This window comes from Chaetomium globosum, genomic scaffold (genome assembly GCF_000143365.1).
Source record: "Chaetomium globosum CBS 148.51 scaffold_1 genomic scaffold, whole genome shotgun sequence".
Taxonomy (NCBI): Eukaryota; Fungi; Ascomycota; class Sordariomycetes; order Sordariales; family Chaetomiaceae; genus Chaetomium; species Chaetomium globosum.
Genome location: NT_165976.1, coordinates 4,795,658 through 4,815,761, shown reverse-complemented (window position 1 = coordinate 4,815,761; position 20,104 = coordinate 4,795,658). Strand labels below are relative to the sequence as shown.

Genomic DNA, 20,104 nt, shown 5'->3' with positions numbered 1-20,104 from the left:
GGGGCCTACTTGTAAACAGTTTAGTGGTGGATGGATGGATGTACTTGACAGAGTATACGATTTGTTTTGAGACACATTTTCTGGGCTTCCCTAGGTTCCCTCGCAGGTCTAGTGTACCCCTTTTCTCCTTACCCTCCCTCTGATGATACATTACATTACCTAGCCAGTTTGTATTATCCCTCCTGGGTGCCCCAGTCCCTGGGTATACAATCTTCATCCAGCCCTATGCCACCCATTTCCCGTCTCCCAAGTGTGAGAACCCAACTCAAAAGCAGCAGCTCAACCAACAAACAAACCAACAAACCAACCCCTCACCCTTTCCCTCTCTCCCCCCTCAGCCCCCAGCCTCAGCCCTTAGCCCCATAGTCCACCCCCTCACCGCCCCCCCTCACACTCACAATCCACAATCCCCCATCCGCCTCCGCAAAAACCACTCCATCGGCACCCCCACCCGCCCATTCTCCTCCCCCCCCGCCGCCTCCATCTTCCCCAGCGCCTGCCCCAGCATCTCCTGCACCCACGCCGCCTCCCGCGCATAATCGCACTGTCGCTTGGTGGCGGCGCACGCGCAGGGGCAGGAGCAGGTGCGCTTGCAGGGAGGGGGTTACGGCTTTTTCTCCCTGGTGCTTGGACTTGTGCTTGTCGTCCTTCTCCGGTGGTGGTGGTGGTGGGAGCGGTTTGGATGTTGCTGCCGAGGTTGCTGATGCCGGTGGTCGCTTTTGGTGGTGGGGGTGTCGGTTTGGGGTGGGCTGGCACGCCGAGCGCCCGCCGGAGGATGTCCAGGTCGTGGGCGGTGCGGTATAGCTCGCAGGCGCGGTTGTGGGCGTAGTGCAGGGTGATGACGTATCGTGGGGTGCGGGGGTCGGGCTTGGGGCTGTTGTTGTTGTTGTTGTGGTTGTCGGCAGGGGGTTCAGGGATGATCCGGACGTGTGTCGATTGTGGCAGTTTGAGGGTGCCGTTGTATGTGTGGTGGTTCTTGTGCGTGTGGATTTGGGGTTTCGGGACTGGTGCCGCGGTTTTCGGCCGAGGGGGTTGTGGAATGAGCATGCTGGATGGCCCTGTGGTTGATAACTTGATGGCTTGATGTTGCGGTGGCGGTGCAGGACCGGTTCTACCGGTTGATGAGTGTTGGTGTTGATGAGGTATTGCAGGTAGGCAGTGACGGATGAGAGGGCCGAGATGGCAACTCTTCAAGCAACCAGGAGATCAACGCGTTGGTTACAGTTCAGCTCGAGAGTGGCAGCTAGGGTATTTTAAATCCCGTTCCATTCAGGCATGCTAGGAGGGAGGAATGGAGATCGAGCTTTCATTCCGATGTCATGTAGCCGCTAGAAGAGTGGCAATAATAGTCTCATGATTCGTCATGACAGAGCCGTTTGGCTGTCGATGCCTCCCCCGCCCAGGACCGCAAAAAAGGGCAACAGAGACGTCGAGCCAACGCATTGGGACGGTACGACGGGCTTCGGCTGTCTGAGACCATCATCTCATACCATGACGGACTGAGATTAAGATTACGGCTCCCGTGACTGGCTGCCTTAACTAACACGGTGCGTCGCCCAACCTGAAACAAGAGTTTTTGGGAGCGAATGGCATAATATCGCTGTCGACCTGGCATTGTTTGCACCGTGATGCAGTTACTGTTCCGACGGCCTGGTTGGGGCGACGTGCGAACCAAATTGGGGCAATAAGAGTGCGTATGCACATGATGAGAGCCTAGAGGGGCAGCAAGACCTGAGTGGATAACTGCCCACCCAGTCCCGCCCGATTTGGACGATCGATCCGATGGCTACTTTGGGGATAGGAGGTACAGAATGGGGAAATAACAAGAGCCGCATTGTTGCATCAATTTCGACGCCTTTAAGCCTGACTCTTCAACGTGGGACGACCATTTTGTCGGGTTTTGGCTTGACGATGCTAGTGGTGGTTGTTTGTTTGCCGGATTTGGGGGTCCAGGCCTTCCAGATTGCTTGGAAGCCGGGGCCAAAAGGAACCTAACCAAGAATAGCTAGTTCGGCCTTGGGAACTGAGACTTTTACCTGGCCGTGGCTCACCCTGAAACAGAACGGTTTGCGGGGCTTTGATCCGCAATGCAAGTGAGCCCCACCAAAGCAGGGCAGGTTCAAGCAGACGCGCCTGACTTGCATTGACGGCGCGGACCTGCATTGACTGTGGACTTTTTTTTTGGGCCCGAGGTTGACAGGTTGCAACTTTGCAGTGAGCATGCATTTAAATGTTTTTGGCTGCCATCTTTAAGTTCCAAGATCGGATCACGCCGATAAGAGTGTACAGTACCTTCAATCATTGAACCCTGTGAGCGGGGTCAAAGTGACGTCTGCTTCTTGGCTGCTCGATGGAAAGCCGAAAGCGATGCGGGCAGGAAACGAAGAGATCGGTGGTGGCCCATCAGTTCGAGCGCCATCCGCAGAGAAAAGAGACTGGCAGGCCCAAAGCCTCCCTGGCCATTGGATACTGGCCGCCCTTGTTTAGGAACTGCTATGTATAACTAAGCCCAAGAACCCAAGAGACTGCTCAGTGGGCACTTCAGGATGGTGTGAAGACACTTTGTTGCTGCCTGTGTACACAGTAAACAAGGCACCCTGGAGACGGCGTTGTTAAGGAGGCGCTAGTGGAAAGGGCTGCAGTAAACACCAGCAACTGCAACCTGAAAGCAACTGCACCTGCAGCAAGCACTCTGGGGCCTGCCAAGCCAGGGGAGTGATGGATTGTGTTTACCCCTTCCCCATGCATTCCCCGTCGTCCTGTCATCCCCGGCCCTCCCATTCCGTCGCAACTCTGAAAACGGGACCCGCTCTCTTTTTCCTCGGCTTGTTCTTCTGACTTCTTCGCACCTGACATTTGTTTTCTTCTCTGCTTCTTCAAACAACCTACCTTTCAGGCCTGGAAGCCGAATTGCTGTTTTAGTAAAACCCTCTTTCGAGAACACATCCGGCACCATGGCGCTGCAGGCTGCGTACAAGCGGTTTTTAGCTTCGCCAAACACATCGGCCCTCGCCGACGACGCGTCGCTGCACTACGTCACGACCACGTCAAGCTTTACCAGTGCGACCGAAATCATCAAGCACCTGTCCTCTGTGCGCAACAAGATCAAGAAGAAGAAGGAGGACACCCTCTTCGCTGTTGAGAGCCAGCAGGCCCTCGCGCTCGAAGCCGAGACCACTTTGGAGTTCGTTACCAGCGGGGGGCCCTACCTCCCCGGCCTGGACGACAACTTCCTGGCCGACCGCACCGTTCATATCGTCGTTGTGAGTAGCAAGCTTTTCGGGGTTGTTGATCAGTCCCACTAACGCACCCTTTCTGTAGACCCACATCGTAACGTTCAATGACGACGGCAAAATCGCACAAATTCGACAGAACTGGGACCAAGGCGCGCTCTTGAAGCAGATCGAGGTCATTGGGAGGTCCGGTGCGAATTGGCCCATCCGCGATGGTAAGGACCAGATCAGCCTCATCGCAAAATGCGCTAAGGGCCACGGCGCTGCTGCACTCCCCGCCGAGGCACTTCCTACGCGCTCTCGCGGTAGTTCGACCAACGCTATGCGCGACCCCCATGCGTCCCTAGACTTGTTCGCGCCGCGCGAGGAGCTGGAGAACAACCCTGTCGGGATTGTCTCGCCCTACGCAGGCCGGAGACCTCGCCAGCGGTCCTTCACCGAGATCCTGGGCGACGAACCCGTCGACGAGCCCGGCTCTCCCAGCAACGGCCGCGAGCGCTCGCAATCCCCTAGCAAGGTGATTGCACCCAAGGTCGGCGCTGGGAAGAATTTCCAACCGATGCGCCTCTTCGATACCGACGAGAACGACACTGCCGGCGATTCCCACGAGCGGACCCCGTCAGCTGGTCGTATCCTGCGTCCGGACCCCAAGAAATACCAACACTTCGACTTTGACGACGGCTCTGAGTCGCAAGATGTGCCCACACCAAAGGCCGTCCCCGACAACAGGAAGAGCAAGCATAGCAGCAATTGGTCGTTTGACGATTTTGTGACGCCGCAGAAGCCCGTTGCCTCTCGTGGCATGAACCGTGCTCGTGACGTCCGCCACTGGGGCGCCGATAACGAGGTGCTTGAGAATACCCCCGCTCCCCATCCCCAGGTCATCAAGCCGCGTCGCGACGCAGACGCTCACTTTGAGTTGATCGACGACGGCCCGGCGCGCGATGAGCCAAGCGATGCCAAACGGCTGCCCCGCGGCGCAATGCACAGTGAGGGGGAGCACCTGTACGACAACCGGCTGCACCACGAAGACGGCACCATCCCTTCCCCTGGCCCTGCTCCGCTCGGCAACATCACCAACCTCAAGGACCGGAACAAGGACTTTGAACCCCATTTCAATATGACGGACGAGTCACCGCATCACAAGGGTACCAACGAGCCCCCCAAGGTGTCCGAGGACCGCCAGAAGGCGGTTCGCATGATGGAGAGCAGCTGGTCCAACTATGACGTGTCGCCCGTGTCGCGCAAGGAGAACGACAAGCCCGCCACTCGACAAGTGCCCAAGGAGCGGGGTATCGTGATTGCTGGCAATGGCATGGGCAGCAGGAAGGACAACTCCAACACCCAGCAAGCGCCCAAGGAGCGTGGTATTGTGATTGCTGGTAATGGCATGGGCGGCAGGAAGGGCACCGGGGCCGGCTGGCTCCACGGCGAGGACGATGACGACGAGCCTGCGCCGACTAACAAGAAGGGCGGCCGCGGACCACCGACCAGGTCGGCGGATAACTTTTGGGACTTCTAAGCAGAGCGTGCCTTTCACGTTGGGGCAGGCTCGCCACCCCTTCCGGCGAGGGCATTCAGGGCATTCGGATAGATTGACCGTTGACGATTGACGTTTTAATGTGCGGCTCACGACGAGAGAACCACAGTCCATACCCAACCACAGCTGCTGGGTTTCTTTCTGAGATTTTGTTTCCCTAGTCGGGAGAATCGTTAGGCTGGCGGACAAATTCTTGTTGGACTATCAGGCTGTATTTGTTACCAAGACCTGTTTGCGTTTGGGGCGCTGTCGAGGATCGCATCTGGGATTCCCGGGATCTGTTTCTGTTGTTTTCTTATTTGTTCTGATAGCATGCCCAATACACCGGCAGCAATTGTATCCGCGGTCTTGTTGTGTGTGATGCTATATGTCTACCTGTCAATTTGGTCTGCAAGGGAGCATCGGAACTCAGTATTCTCTGTGGATTACGCCGTGTCAAACTAGGTGTCCTTCGACCTGTGCTCTGAAGCCCAATTTCGCACCAAGGTCACGTCGCTATTCCTCCATAAAACACGAGAAGTAAATTCTAAACTATTAAGCAGACAGTCTTTTATCGCCGCAGCCCCCGGGTATAATAACCATAACCAAACCAACGCCAGACGCGTGAGTGCGTAGTTTCCAACCATAGCACGCACCACCCACCGTCCCACCACACAGACAGACAGACACCCCCAGCCAACCCACCACCCTGATCCGCGTCCCCATCCAAAAAGAAGAATGATGAAAAAAGGGTGCAGATATACACCCATCAACACAAAAACTTATAAACCCGCTTCCACCTCGGCATCCCCCTCTTCTCATCCACCTCGCGCGATATCAAAATCGGCAAGTTGAAATCCCGCCTCCCCGTATCCACATCCATCTCATGCACCCTCACCACCCGCGTGCGGAACCACAGCTTATACCCGACATAAAACGCCATCACGATCGGCGCACACAGATACTGCAGAAAGAAATTCTGCGCGACATCCCGCGCCGCCGAGATGGGCACGACCGCCGCGCCGCCGCTGCCCTCGCCCACGCCCCCGGCCCCCGTCACCAACGGGCCGCCCGCCTCCCCATCGCCCATCCCGCCGCCCCCGCCACCCAGCGTCTGCGCCTTCCCCGAGCCGGACGGATCCGGGTGGGGGATGGGCCAGGCGGCGGTCCAGAACTGCGCCAGCAGGACGAGCACGTTGAGCGCGAGCCCGACCCACGACCCCAGCACGCCGACCTGCGAGCGGAAGGCGAGCTGGCGGGTGTTGCGGCCCTTGGCGTGCCAGGCGCGGCGGAAGCGGATATGGGCGAGGCAGATGGAGCCCCAGGTGAATACCGAGGAGAGGCCGGAGACGGCGAGCAGCCAGTTGAGCACGTCGGACTGGGCGTCGAGGTCGGCGAGGTAGCCGAGCAGGCCGAGGGCGGAGGCGACGAGGATGGCGACGAGGGGGCGGCCGCGCCGGTCGACGTAGCCGAGGATGGAGGGCGCTTGGCGCTGGTCGGCGAGGGCGGCGAGCGTGCGCGAGGAGCCGAAGACGGCGCTGTTGCCGACGGAGATGACGGCCACGAGGATGACGCTGTTCATGACGCCGGGGAGGATGGCTATGCCGGCTGATTCGATGGCGATGACGAAGGGGGAGGCCGAGGCGTCGGCGGCGGATTTAGCGCCGAGGAGGCGCGGGTGGTTGTGTGGAACGAGGAGACCGATGAGGGTGAGAGAGACGATATAGAAGAGCGTAATGCGCCAGAAGACTTGTTTGATGGCGGTGGGGAGAGAGCGGCGCGGGTTGGCTGTCTCGGCGGCCGCTAGCCCGACTAGCTCTGTTCCTGTGAAGGCGAAGGCCGCTGTTACGAAAACGGCGCACAGTCCCTTGAAGCCGTTGTTGAAGGCCCCCGGGTTGTCCCAGTACCGCCCGCCAATGTACCCATCGTCGGGGAAACCTCCGATGTTGATCACGATGCCTAGGAGGCTGGTAGAGATGGGGGTTAGGGGGTGGGACATAGAAGGGCTGGGATGGGGAGGGCTTACGTGAAGCCGATGACGGCGGTAATTTTGATGATGGCAAATACAAACTCGGCTTCGCCATAGCCTTTGACGCCAAAGAGGTTGATAACAATGATGGCGAAGAGGAAGACGGTGATGAATATGGAGCGGTCGAGGTTGCTATTCCAGTAACTCACGGTGATAGAGGCGGCAATAATTTCAAGGGGCAGTACGACTAGCCATTGGAGGGCATAACTGGGCGGGCAGTTTAGTATTGGTTGACAACGAAGTATACTCTGGGGGAGTGCTCACTTCCAGCCCATCGCAAACCCCCACGCTGGGTCGAGGAACCTCGTCGAGTAAGCCGAAAATGAACCCGCCACAGGAAAGGTAACGGCCAGTTCACCAAGGGCTTGAACGGTGCAATACAACATGCAGCCCACGAAGAGGTAGGCGATCAAGACGGCAGCTGGGCCGCCTGTGTGGAGTGCCTTTCCGGATGCCACGAACAGACCGGTGCCTTTGACGATTCATGTTAGCTGGAACTTACATGCCACCCAGGGAGTGGGGGCGGTTGGGGGTACAGTGTCTATGAGATACGGAGAAAGACATACCGATAGAACCTCCAATAGCAATCATCTGCAGATGCCTCCCCTTCAGCTCGCGCGACAGTAGGGTATTCGCGGTGCCGACGTTAGCGGCGTGCATGTCAAAGTAGTGGCCGCGAGAGCGCCCTCGCCGCTCCAACGACGGGCGGGTGTCCTCGGAACGGCGAGTGGCCATGGAGGCCCGGCGGCGGTCCTCGGCGGTGTGCATGACGGAGGCGGGCGTGACATGGCGGCCGGGGTCGCGGCGGAAGGTGTCCAGCCAGCGGCGGATGGGGTGGCCTTCTTGTTCGTGGTTGGTGCTGCTGTTGCGCGAGTACGAGGATGCGTTCTGCATGCTCAGCACGCTGCCCTGGGCGAAGGAGTCCTCCTTGGGCCGCAAGTCGGCCATCTCGAGATCGCGAGAGGAGGGCATTGTGAGCGAGGATGCTGTCGCCGGTTGCTTGTTTGCTTATCTGGTCTTCCGTCTCCTGGAATTCCCGGCTTGAACTCGAACGATTCCCGCTGTCCAGCGGACTTGGGAGTGGATATAACCGCAGCAGCAGTTCGAAAACGAAACCGTGATGCGACTGTATGTAGCTGCCGTAGTATTTTACTGTGGACTCTGTATGATGGCGCCCTCCGTTCAGTCCAACTTCGACCGGCCGATCACTGGGGGATCGTCTTGCTTGGTCCTTGACAGAGTCGTGCTTGCAGCAGTTTGCCCCCACATCGCCGTCTCATCTCATGATTCTCACCATCGGGGGATCAACGGGGGTCAACGGGGGTCAACGGGACTCAACTGGGGTCGTGCCTGGAGATGAGATGGGTCGTGAAATGTGTTTCGACAATTAATCGACAATCAAACATAGGATTGAGTCAAGAGAAAAAGTCGATTGTCGATCGTCGTGAATGACAACCACTTATCAGCAAGACGCCTAGCCTTCTCCGACCCCGACTCCATCGGGAAGTGGCAGCACCATCAGCAGTGGGCATCTCCACTGCTGTTAGATTGGCGCGATTGGCACGATTGGCTGCCGATAGACCGCTCGGGACCGGCGAGTTCAGTGAAGGAGTGGGAAGAAAAGCAGGCATGGCAGGTCAGCAAAAGGCTTGGCTGGGACTAGGGCCCACTTCAATGTTGGAAATGCTGGGTTATCGAGTGTGGGGTTGCCATGCTTCGTGTGGGTCACAACGGTGCCTGGCGAGTGGCGCTTCTTCTCCAATCTGCCTGCTTGTTTAAGGTTGTTTGTGGACTTTCTTTCCTCGCTCCCTGGCTGCACACACTCCCTCTGGCTAGAAAAAGCCGAACTCAAAAGGGAGCAAGGAATTAAGAAGAAAGAGCAAGAAGTAGAAGAGATCAAGAAAAGAGAAAGAAATAAAAAATCTTAAAATAAAAAGTAAACTTTAGGCTTCCGAAGAGTTCTCTTTTTCGTTCCTCCAGTCGAATGTTTCTGTGATCCCTACGTATGGAGCTCGGTTTTTTTTTTAACCAGAGAGAAACATTACCTAGGTACCTACACGAAGTGCGCAGAAAAGGGGGCCGGAAAGGTTCGGCTTGAGCCGGATCACAGAGATTTACTCGATGAACATAAACATCTCTCGAGACAATCCGATCCAACTAGGACCTGCCATCTTGGACATTTCCACTGACCAGGAAGTTAATTTTGAACCAGGTCTGAGGATTCCCAACTTCCTTATCCGGGTCTGAATCCTCAGGGGTCTGCTGCAAGACCTGGCTCGGGATGAGTGTGTCTGATGCGCTGTCCATTGCCCATCAATGGCAGGGATTGCTCTTGACGTGAAATTCCAAGCATGTGTAATACAGTACTGCCATGTGGGATACCAGGCCATTGCTCCTCTCCGTTTCCAAGAATCGAGGAGCATGCCATCTGTCATAAGCCCCTATTACCGCCACGAGGAACGCATGCCCGCGTCTCACATCATTTGTCAACCACATGCTGTTCATGGTTCCGAGACCGTTGATACGCCACCAACCCCGATACAAGCTTTCCAAATCTTCCAATTATTGCCACGCAGACTTTTTGTACAGTACAAAGTGCCAAAATATGTACTCATTTCAAACATTGATTCGTCAGATTCCTTCCTCTCTTACTCCACGATCCTCCCTTCCGCATCTCTCGGCTTCCTCGTCCAGCCTGTCGAAAACAACGGCCCCATATCGAAACGCGGGAACGGGTGCGCCTCGGTGTTGAGCACAATCTTGTCCAGCGGCAGCAGGTCGTCGGGCGAGAACAGCAAATACATATACTTGAGCGTCTCAGCCAGCCAAAAGCTCTCCATGTTGTCGCGCGTGACGGGCGGGATCTTGTTGGCGTTGGACAGGCTGGTGAAGCCGCCGTTGTCGGCGACGGCCGTGTAATTGGCGAAGCTCTTGAACATCTCCCATCCCCATTCGCGGTACCGCACGTCGCCCGTGATGCGCCACATGTACAACAGGCTCTCGACCGTCTCGGGCCGTTGCAGGTTATGGTTGTCGGCGGGCCGCACGTCAAAGTCCTTGCGCCAGGTAGCCTCCGGGTCGGGGTCGAACTCCTCGGGCGCCTTGTGCGGGGCTGATTCTGGGAGGTGTGGGTTACCGATGTTGAAGTAGGTGATCTCGGCCGCTAGGCCCGTCGCCATGTACTTGTACATGCCCCAGCACGTGTGCATTAGCTCACGCGCGAGTTGCATGTCGTCCTCGTCTTGCTTGCTCCAGGTAGGGAGCTTCCTAGCTTCTTTCTCGGTAAGGCCGCCTGTCACTGCCAGCGCGATGGTTCCGGGCATAAAGCAGACGAGGTGGTCCATCTTGGGGGAGAGTGCGCCGGCCAGACCGCTGGGCCGTTCGCCGATGATGGTGAACTGGGAGGGTTCTGTGTATGTGATGAGGTGTTTCCTGACGCCCTGCATCGCCTCCCGCCACATCTCCTGGTAGATGGGTTCCTTCTTGTTGGTCTGCAGGTACTGCTTGATCAGGTACTCATAGTACGAGTCGCCGCGGCTGCCAAGCCGGATGTTCTCGCCCTGGAACTTGCCCGTCGTAGCGTAGATAAAGATGGGCACCAGGCCATCCTTGGCACCGTTGTCGTCCACCAACTTCATGACATTCTCGGCCTTGTCCCAGTAATCCTTCTCGCCGGTCAGTTTGGCGAGATACTTCAATTCCAACTGCAGTGTCGTTGTCTCGGCGGTCGATGACGCGCCCATATCGGCGTGCGAGACTATCCCCTTGTACTTGGCTAGGTTGACGCTAGCATACGGCACCCCAGAAGGCGAGTCGAATGCCGCCATGAGCCGGTCCGCCAAGTCCTTCGCCTTCTCCAGGTACAGGTCCTCTCCCGGTTTCCCAGGGTCGTCGTCCGGGATGGGTGCGAGGTCGGGGTACTCGGTCGACAAGTAATGAGCCGACAGCAATCCTCCTAGCATGCGGATGGTCGTCTCAAATGTATTCACATCCTGGTCCTGATCCCATGTCAGCGCCGTCGACAGCCACTCGCGGGCGTGCGTCAGCCGTTTGGTCGAGTTCATGATCATCAGCGTGTCGAGCGAGTCGATAATGATCCACCCCAACCCTTTCGGCGCCATCTGTCTCCCCGTCTTGGACTCGGGATGAAACTCATCCTGGCCTAGAATCCATGTTAGTCAATAAGCCCAATCACCACACCCCTGGCCACCCATCTCCCAGAGCCCCAAACCCAAACCCCCCACCCCCAAAAAAAGAACGACTCACCCCACGCATACCGCTCATAAGCATCCCAACTCAGCTCCATCGCCTCCACCACCCTCTCCCTCCTCCCCTCCCAATCCACCCTACTCCCCCCCTCCTCCTGCGCCAACGACCCCCCACGCACCCAGCCTCCCCACCGCCCTCTCCCCCCGCCCGGCAAACACCCCCGTCCACCACACCAACCCCACCAGCACCACCAACATCAACCCACACGTCCTCTTCCGCCGATACACCGGCCTCCTCCCCCACCCACCGCGCAGACCGCCGCCGCCGGGGGGGTACATGTACGGCTTGTCCTTGTACATGGGCAGGCCGGCGCGGCTGTTGCTGCCGCCACCGCCGCCGAGAAAGTCTTGCACGCCGCCTACGAGGGAGGCGGCAGAGCGTTGCCGAGATTGGGAGGCTCCCCAAACGTGGTCTTCGAGTTGGCGTTGGGGGTTGGAGAAGGAGGGGACATTTTTCGGGATCGCGAACGACATGTCCTCCTGGTCTTGTGCGTTCTTGGGGAGGGCCCCGACCGCTGGGAGGGTGGTGGTGTTGTTGTTGTTGGGCTGGGATTTGGGTCGGTGCTGGGTGGGTTTGTGGGGTTTGTGGGGTTTGGGGCTGCTGGCTTTTTCGAGGTCGAGGTTGATGTTGCTGTCGATGGCGAGGAGGGGGGTGTTGGATGCGGTGTCGGTGAGGGCTTGCTGGGCGGACTGGACGGCTTCGCTGGCCTTGTCGCGGAGGTCGGCGGCGGCGGATTGGGTTGCTGCCGCGGCGGTGCGGATGATGTGGTGCAGGGGGGCAAAGTTGTTGGTGTTGTTCTGGGCCTGGTAGCTCTTGTTGCTCCTCCAGGTGGCGATTGGGGGCCGATTCAAGCTGCCGTTTCGGAGGTTGAAGGGGTCTCGAACGTTCATTGGCAATTATTGGTAGAATAACTATGCTGCTGCGGCCGCCCGGCAACACATGGCGGTGGCTATCACCGTTGGCGGTCAATGGGAATTTGTCTCCCCCTGGTGAAGGTCGCGAGATCGGGAGATGTGTTCTGAAAAGGTCGTGTGCTGCGTGAAAAGAGAGTTTGATCGTGTATAATGTTACACTGGCACAGTGCAGATCTGTCCCAAGAAAACCCACCGGATGATCCGGCCCGTACCGGTTAAGGCGCACGGACATCTCGGGCACCACCCCAGACAGGATATTTTATGTAGTGTACATACAGGCATACGGACGGATGTAGCTTACCTACGCACATGCAACAGTCATCCATAATACATTTACCACCCCCTGAAATTTACTTCCTAGGTATGCGTCATGAACTTGAGCAGATGGATCAACCACTCCACGGCCTGTGGTATCAGGAATCAGATGATCAACAGATTTGAGAAAAGCTAACCAACCATGTGACGCAAGCTCTCTCTCGGGCATCGAGGGGCCTAATTGTAAGGAAAGTGAGATTTAAGTCACGTCTCTCTTGCCATCTTCCACAAACCAACCTAAACTCTCATCCGATCATCCAACTGTCCACACAAACCCCTTCGCTTTCAAATTAAACGCCACAAACAACAGCATGCGAGGCGATCACAGTTACTCTTCTTACCCCTACCTGGCTGACCAGGAATTCGTGGAGGTCTGCCACCATTTCGACAGACAATATCGCCAGGCAGATCTTGGGGAGACCAGGCGGCGATGGCGCGTAGATGTTATCTCGGCAGTCGAGCCGGCCATCGTTTTCTCTTTTGGCCCGGAGCGGTACACATGGCTCCAGATTACTCGGCCCTTAGAAAACCCGGATGACGGGGACTTATCCTCGTATCTCGACGGGTTTTCCTTTAACGAGCACCGAACAAACCGAGAAATGGATCTGGACTTGAACGAGAGGGACAGCGAGATGCTGTCGACCGAGGAGGCTGACCAGGTGCGTAAACAATAATGGGTGACGTAATAATGAATGGTCTGGGAGCTCATGTTGCCAATGCACACAAACAAGGCCGTCATCGTCAAGCAACTTCCGGCCCAAAGGATTCCAGTTGGACAACACGGCCACGTCGGTACGAGCCACATCCACCGAACATACGACGCTGGCTGTGGTCAGCTTATACGCCTGCCCGCAGACGAGGATCCCCTCAGCATCGACACGGTATTTCGGCGACTGGTGCCAGACCACTTCAAGGCAGGAATGCGGGCCAGCACGGGCACCTTGGATGGCATCTCGCTCGGCGTAGGTCCCTTTTTTTTATCATTTGGACCCGAGTTCCTCGGCGATGCTAGATACTGGTGGTTAACCGAGATCCTATTTGATGGCCTAGACTAACACAAACCGTTGCAGCATCACCCGGTTACCGGAGCCCCAACCTTCTTCATCCACCCGTGTCGCCATGGCGAGGCCATGTGTGACTTCGATTGCCCAAAGGAGGTATACATCTCCGTATGGCTGGGCCTAGTCGGGCAGTGCGTTGGGCTGTGGGTCCCGCCAGAGATGGCAATCAGGTAACATCCAGAACAGCACGCCATCCCGTGGCATGACCCCACGGTGATGCCCTCCGACGATAGGCGCCGTACTTGCCACGGGTTATTTGTTGCTTGGGGCACGCTCGCATGGGGGGGTATCATTCGTCGTCGCTCTCCTCTTCCATCGCCACGTCTTGGTCGCTCCCTTCCTGCTCCTCTTCTTCCTCTCTCGGCCGCTTGACGCCGCGGCTCTCTGGGGTACCGGCATCGGTCATCACATGGTCAGCCCCTGGCGGTTTGGAGGGGAGGCCGGGCGCCGCGACAGGCGCTCCGGGTACGGGCGCGTTGAAAATGCTCTGCTGCAGATCGGTAACCTCGACGCGGGCGGCAGTTGCGGCGGTAGTGATCTTGAACGTGCCATCGAGTTTGGCAATGACGTTGGATTTTGACTTTGCGTACGAGATTTTCTGTCTGGGTTAGCACGATAGTACTATAGCAGACTTGGGATGGAGAGCAGTGGCCTACCATTTCTTGCCCAAAGAATTCAAACCCGTCCAATGATCGCATTGCCTGGGTTGCTGTCTGGATATCCTTGTACACAATGTGCGCCTGACCACGCATCTTCATCGTCTTGAGGGCGACTACATCTAGTACTGCGCCATAGGTCGAGAAGAGCATGTAGAGCGCCGTCCGCAGGTCTTCCTTCTGGATCTTTGCAGATGGGAGGTTCGTGACGTAGAGAGTCTGGTTTGGCGGCACCGAGGCGACCTTTGCTGGGAGATCTGGCGGAGGGGCGCGTGTGGCCATCGTTGCCATGTTTAGTTCTTCGAATAGATCGATTTGTTTTTGGGTTTGTTGTGTTGATTGAGGATACAAGGCGAAACACTGGGGGGTTCGTCGTCGGCGGCGGTCGTCAAAGTCGCGTGTCTGTTTAGCCCAGGATGTTGTTCAAGCTAAAAATTGGGGACCAGAGCCCCCGAGTGCCAAGCAGCATTGTGACAGGGGCTTAACCCCACCATTAACCAGCTCCCCACCGTCAACGTCAGCTCCCCCATCCGAATCACTCTCCCCAACTCGAATCTACACAATTCCCTTCCAACAGTTTACGACGACTGCGGTAGTAGAGAGCTACTCCTATCGCAACCTAACCTGAAAAGATGGCTGCGCCCGAGGTCCACCACCTGTTCCATAACCCAATCGCAGACCACTCGTTCTCGAGCGACCACAAGACCCTAGCTATTGCCCGCGACACCACCGTCGAGCTCTATAGCAAGGTTGGCAATGCCTTTAAGCTCAAGGACGAGCTCAAGGGCCACGACAAGACAGTGACCAGCATCGATATTGCCCCCAACTCTGGCCGCATCGTATCTTGTTCGCAAGACCGCAATGCCATCGTCTGGGAACCCACCCCCGAGGGTTACAAGCCGACGCTCGTCCTGCTGCGTATCAACCGTGCCGCCACCTTCGTCCGCTGGTCGCCGTCCGAGACCAAGTTCGCCGTCGGTTCCGGAGACCGCCTCATCGCAGTCTGCTACTTTGAGGAGGAGAACGACTGGTGGGTGTCAAAGCACCTGAAAAAGCCCATCCGCAGCACCGTCACCACCCTCGCCTGGCACCCCAACTCGGTCCTCCTTGCCGCCGGCTCGACCGACGCCCACGCCCGCGTCTTCTCGAGCTTCATCAAGGGCGTCGACGCCCGACCCGAGCCCACCGCCTGGGGCGAGAGGCTCCCCTTCAACACCGTCTGCGGCGAGTACATGAACAACTCGGCCGGGTGGATCCACTCTGTCGCCTTCTCCCCCAGCGGGGATGCCCTCGCCTTTGCTGCCCATGACAGCAGCATCACGGTTGTCTACCCGAGCGCCCCCGAGCAGCCGCCCAGGGCCGTCATCAGCATCAACACCCAGCTGCTGCCGTTCATGAGCCTGATCTGGAACGGCGAGGCTGAGATCATTGCTGCCGGCCACGACTGTGAGGCTTTCCGTTTCCATGGCGGTCTCGAGGGCTGGCAACTCAGCGGCGCGGTCGCAGGCAAAGGCGGTGCGGGTGCAGGCGACCAGCGCGAGGAGTCGGCTTTGAACATGTTTCGGCAGATGGACCTGAAGGGCAAGGTCAAAGACGACACGCAGCTGAAGACCACCCACCAGAACACCATCACGATGATTCGGCCGTACGAAGCGTCCGGAGATTCCGTGCGGAAGTTCAGCTGTAAGTCGTCTCCCTTTTATCATGTTCAGCCACTAACCAGATCCAGCGAGCGGTGTCGATGGGCGCATTGTCATCTGGAACGTGTAGACGTAGTTAGAAGTACCATAACAAAAATCGACGTGATTATACTGTCTCAAACACACTTTGACCTCTCCTTGTTAACCACGGCGCGGTCCCGATTGGTCATGGGGTTCGCTTTGGCTCAGGGCGCCCCTTGTCTGTGATGCACATAAGAACGACATGGCGCGCTGTTTAGTCGGTATCATCTTCTAGCAGGCAACCGCGGGAAACTTGAATGATGGATTCTGCCCACTCAGTCCGACCCTCTCTGTCGCCCAGCGATTTCGTCTACACACCCAGAAGAAGAACACAACGCAACTCGACCACCGGCACACCAAGCGCTCTCTTGGAGGACAATCAGCACCGCCACTCCCTCCCCGCTATCGTTCCATCGGCATTTAGCCCGGTTGATTGGCGAGGCCGCGAGGCCCCGGAGCAAGAACCAAGGGCCCCCAGCCCAAGGGCCATCGCTGATGATTTGGAGCACCCGTCATCTCCCGAGTACGTCCCCCCTCCTGCCCCACCCCCGAACCAGCCTTCCGTCAAGAACACCATGGGCCATCCGGTCGGGCACAAGACCCTCTCCCCTCCCCTTGGAGGTAGGATCACAACAACACCATTGCCTTGTTGCACCCCGCCCCGAGACGAGCCTCGCAGCCGGCATGGGTTTCCCGCTTCCTAGAAATCCCGCCGGCACCGGCACCAGCACCAGCCACCACTCCCGCCCCCCCAACCACAACCTCAACCTCAACAACCCACGAAACCCACACCACCCGCCTCACCACCTCACGCAACCGCCTCCTCCGCACCACAACCACCACCACAACTACCACAACCGCCACGACTACCACCGTCACGACTACAACCACCACCACCACCCACCCCGCCCATCCTCGCCATACCAACAACAACAGCCGCGGCGGCGGCGGCGGCGCAGCAGCGGGAGCAAACGCATCCCGGCGCCCCGCCCTGCCGCCACCGTAGGCCGGTCAACTAAAACCTGCCTGCCGTGTCGTCTGTCCCAGCTCCCCCACGAACCCACCAGTGGACAGGTGCGCTTGAGTCTGATCCAGCCTAGAGTCGGGGTAAGGGGGTCCGGGACGGAGTGGCATATGGCAGAGGGGGGGCGTGAGGGTTTGAGGGTTTGTGGTTTATGGTTTGGTTTGTGGTGGTCTTGGTGATGAAGGGGGGTGGGGTTTTTGTCGGCTCGGAGAGGAAGATGTGCGGATTTGTAAATGTAGTGAAGGGGTGGGGGGGTTGGGCGTCGTGGGCGAGGGAACAAGGGGTCAAGTTGTGCTTTCATGGTCTTTGAGGTGGCGACTGTTCGGTTCGGTCCGTGTGGAATGGGTGTTGCTTGGATTAAGCCCCCTGGTCATATTTGGTCAGCCAAACACCCCTCATGCCCTATCGAATTACACATTGCTCCCCTTCCCAGGCTAACCATCAGTTTCCCGACGCCGCCTCTTGCCTCTTCTTCTCCAAGATGTCCAACATGTTCAAAAAGGAAGGCAGGAACTCCTTTGTTTCGACCTCAAAGCCCTGGTGGTGCCCCGGCACCAGCATCTTGGTGCACTCACAGAACCTTGGCCTGCTCCTCGGTGGCCTTCGCAAAGAGAGGCATCCTTGCATCGAACACCCCTCATCACGCCGATGCTAGTACCGTTCTGCTTGATGCGCCAGAAGTTGGGCGTATAGCCCAGCAGCGAGGGAAACTCGTTTTCCCAGAAATTCAGCGCGTTCCCGGGCTCCGGCCTCACCGTCTTGGGGACTCCCTCGTCGTCGTACCCAATCAGCCCAGCGCTCCACGCGGCAGAGACCTTCTCCAGCCCCTCGGTTTGGTAGAGCTCCATGAGGCGGAGGAACTGCTCAAAGACGTCGGAGGCCTCGGGGAGGAGGGAGGTGGTGGGGGCCTCGTGGGCGATCAGGTGGTCGACCATGTGCGGGAAGTCGTGGGCGAAGGTGTAGGCGAAGAGGCCGCCGCTGCTGCTGCCGAAGAGGATGGACTTGGCGAAGCCCATGGCCTGAATGACGGCGCGGATGTCCCGCGCCTGCTGCGGCGGGCTGAGCTTCTTGTTGACCTTGACCTGGCTGGCCGACATCTGGCGGCGGTCGAAGGTCACGCAGGTGTACTTGTCGGACAGGGCGGCCATGAGGTTGAAGAACTGCCGCCCGTGGCCGTTCCCGCCGGGGATGAAGGTAATGAGGGGCCCCTGGCCTTGGTAGAAGTAGTGCAGGTCACAGCCTTCGTTGTGAACGATGGCTTTGGTGAGGTTGGATTCCATGGCGGGTGTTGGTTCAGTTCTTTGGGCAGATCGAAGATTGGTATAAAATGTGAATGTGGTAGTAGAGGTATGTACATAGATAGTTGCAAGCGACAGTTTGACTACTCGAAAAGGCTGGTACTATTTATGCTTTCCACACATGTTGTATTGCTGGTGGGAATCAGAATCCTTCCCGTCATCAAGTGCACGGTGTGACTCTCCGGCTCCGGTATTTCCGGGTCCGGCCGGTCTGGTCGGGGCTTCGCAATCGCCGTGTCGCCGACCAAGTCAGCAGCTGCATGGTTAGCCCCCTTGGCGGCGAGGAGTCGGGATGTGGTTTGGGGCCCGGGTGGGTTCCGGGTCACCGGCCTATTACCTACTAGTAGGTCTCTAGGGGGCTAGAAAAAGGATCTGGACCGGCGGTTGATATCCCGAACTTCCGGATCCGTATCGGTTTTGAAACCCACGCCAGGACTGATTCAAAAAAAACCTACGAGCACATTTCCTTAGCATTTCTAACCGAAAAAGCCACCTTCTAGCAAAGAAGCAAACCCAAAGATATGATTACAACATAATGCTGCCAAAGATAGTTCTACTCCTCTGGTGCTTGTCTGGAGAGGTTCGATGCTAACATGAAAGCACAACAAAGTCCAAACTCCTGAGTCCTGACTCCCGAACTTCAAAATTCCCGGGGTCAAAATTGGGAACCAGCCCAAGTAGTCAGATTAAACCCTCACAAACCATAACAAAAAATCAAACACGGCTCCCAGGTAATCATACCAATACACAACAAACCGGCCAGGCATCCCCATCTAGCGACGAGAAGACCGCGACCCGCCAGCAGTAGTGCCAGCGGCGGACTTGGTCTTGGAAGTTTTGGAAGCCGTCGGCTTGGATTCGCGACGGTGCTTTTCGCCGCCCAGGTCGAGAGCGGCAAGCCTGCCGGCGACATCCTGCTTGGTCTTCCCATCCGGCGTCGCGTGGGTCTGTCCGGCCGCCCTGTGGTATCCGCCCGAGCCGCCGTACGCCTGGGACCCGTGGCCCGATCCACCCCGGGATCCGGCATCGTACCTGGCTACATAGCCGCCGCCGCCGTACCCGAACGGGGCGTCACGGCCCCGGCTGCCGCCACCGTATCCTCCGCTACTGCCGCCCCCAGAGCCATCCGGCGGTGGGAACTTCGGGTTCTGATCCTGTTGTCGACGGCGCCGTTCCTGTCCGTGTAGATACTCTTCCAATTCGTCGATCTCGGCCTCAAGCTCCTGGATGTGTTGCTTGACTTTTTTGATATGTCCCTCATTGTGCTTGAGCTTATCTTTTAGTTGTTCGTACGCTTCTTGAGCCTCCTGGTCCTCGCTTTTGTACCTTCGGTACATTTCCAACAAGTTATCGTATTCCCGTTGAGTCAAACGTCGTCTGCGCTCTCGGTCCTCCTCGTACTGCCTCCTGGCTTCGGGGGTCATGTTGCCACGACCGTCCGTAGCAGGGCGGTTCTTGCTTCGGCGGAATTTAGTTTCCGTCGTGGAGTCGGCCATTAATTGAAGCTCCGCTTCCTTGTTTTTTAGTTTCTTGACCATGCTCATAACGGTCTCGTGGGAAGCCTCGGCTCTGTCACGAGCCGGCCTCAGTCTGGCCATTGCTGCTTCCTGCTCCCTGACCCAGTCGTTGAGTTTCTCATATTGCCGCTTCCGCGCATCTTTCAAATCCCGCATCCGCCTTAGGGCCCTTTCCTCTGCATTTTCATGATCCGAGCTCCTGCCATACCGATCACCAGAAGACATAGCGGCCAGGAGTTTGTCTAGGGAATTTGGCGGGGATGAGTGTATCCGACAGGCAGGGTGAAATGTCGGTCAGAGCGCGGCGATATAATTATCAGGAGGATGTTGTACTGAGTTGGAGAGGTTGACAAGTTTTGATTCACGAGCTGGCTGTATTTGTGGTCGATGTCGATATAGAATGAATATAACAAGAAAGATAAAGGTAGGTGTGAATTCTCGTCCAGCGAGAGTTTTCAAGGGCAGGGTGACTGTAAGAGAACGGTCTCGGTGAGGCTTGAAGGTATCGTGTTTGGGAGATGCAAGTTTCGAACAGAAGCGTCCGTCTC

The 20,104-nt window shown here is 57.5% G+C and overlaps 9 protein-coding genes across 9 annotated transcripts; 3 read left to right on the top strand and 6 right to left on the bottom strand.

Annotated features, from left to right (window-relative positions):
- Positions 1-173: 173 nt before the first annotated feature.
- Positions 174-1,047, bottom strand: CHGG_01560 (uncharacterized protein; the record flags this gene model as incomplete). Its single annotated transcript, XM_001220780.1, has 2 exons — positions 174-223; positions 522-1,047. 2 exons carry the CDS (start codon positions 1,045-1,047, stop codon positions 174-176), a joined length of 576 nt encoding a protein of 191 aa, XP_001220781.1.
- Positions 1,048-2,954: 1,907 nt separating this feature from the next.
- On the top strand, positions 2,955-4,755 carry CHGG_01559 (uncharacterized protein; the record flags this gene model as incomplete). The annotated part of the gene is made up of 2 exons (XM_001220779.1): positions 2,955-3,263; positions 3,322-4,755. 2 exons carry the CDS (start codon positions 2,955-2,957, stop codon positions 4,753-4,755), a joined length of 1,743 nt encoding a protein of 580 aa, XP_001220780.1.
- Positions 4,756-5,521: 766 nt separating this feature from the next.
- On the bottom strand, positions 5,522-7,729 carry CHGG_01558 (uncharacterized protein; the record flags this gene model as incomplete). The annotated part of the gene is made up of 4 exons (XM_001220778.1): positions 5,522-6,719; positions 6,779-6,988; positions 7,046-7,253; positions 7,348-7,729. 4 exons carry the CDS (start codon positions 7,727-7,729, stop codon positions 5,522-5,524), a joined length of 1,998 nt encoding a protein of 665 aa, XP_001220779.1.
- Positions 7,730-9,429: 1,700 nt separating this feature from the next.
- Positions 9,430-12,196, bottom strand: CHGG_01557 (uncharacterized protein; the record flags this gene model as incomplete). Its single annotated transcript, XM_001220777.1, has 3 exons — positions 9,430-10,943; positions 11,298-11,902; positions 12,177-12,196. The coding sequence occupies 3 exons, from the start codon at positions 12,194-12,196 to the stop codon at positions 9,430-9,432; spliced, it is 2,139 nt and encodes a 712-aa protein (XP_001220778.1).
- Positions 12,197-12,590: 394 nt separating this feature from the next.
- Positions 12,591-13,334, top strand: CHGG_01556 (uncharacterized protein; the record flags this gene model as incomplete). The annotated part of the gene is made up of 2 exons (XM_001220776.1): positions 12,591-12,938; positions 13,011-13,334. 2 exons carry the CDS (start codon positions 12,591-12,593, stop codon positions 13,332-13,334), a joined length of 672 nt encoding a protein of 223 aa, XP_001220777.1.
- A 295-nt stretch (positions 13,335-13,629) lies between these two features.
- On the bottom strand, positions 13,630-14,278 carry CHGG_01555 (uncharacterized protein; the record flags this gene model as incomplete). The annotated part of the gene is made up of 2 exons (XM_001220775.1): positions 13,630-13,938; positions 13,997-14,278. 2 exons carry the CDS (start codon positions 14,276-14,278, stop codon positions 13,630-13,632), a joined length of 591 nt encoding a protein of 196 aa, XP_001220776.1.
- Positions 14,279-14,628: 350 nt separating this feature from the next.
- CHGG_01554 (uncharacterized protein) lies at positions 14,629-15,766 on the top strand (the record flags this gene model as incomplete). Its single annotated transcript, XM_001220774.1, has 2 exons — positions 14,629-15,679; positions 15,726-15,766. The coding sequence occupies 2 exons, from the start codon at positions 14,629-14,631 to the stop codon at positions 15,764-15,766; spliced, it is 1,092 nt and encodes a 363-aa protein (XP_001220775.1).
- Positions 15,767-17,182: 1,416 nt separating this feature from the next.
- On the bottom strand, positions 17,183-18,021 carry CHGG_01553 (uncharacterized protein; the record flags this gene model as incomplete). Its single annotated transcript, XM_001220773.1, has 2 exons — positions 17,183-17,278; positions 17,386-18,021. The coding sequence occupies 2 exons, from the start codon at positions 18,019-18,021 to the stop codon at positions 17,183-17,185; spliced, it is 732 nt and encodes a 243-aa protein (XP_001220774.1).
- Positions 18,022-18,812: 791 nt separating this feature from the next.
- On the bottom strand, positions 18,813-19,781 carry CHGG_01552 (uncharacterized protein; the record flags this gene model as incomplete). Its single annotated transcript, XM_001220772.1, has 1 exon — positions 18,813-19,781. The coding sequence occupies one exon, from the start codon at positions 19,779-19,781 to the stop codon at positions 18,813-18,815; it is 969 nt and encodes a 322-aa protein (XP_001220773.1).
- Between the last annotated feature and the right edge of the window lie 323 nt (positions 19,782-20,104).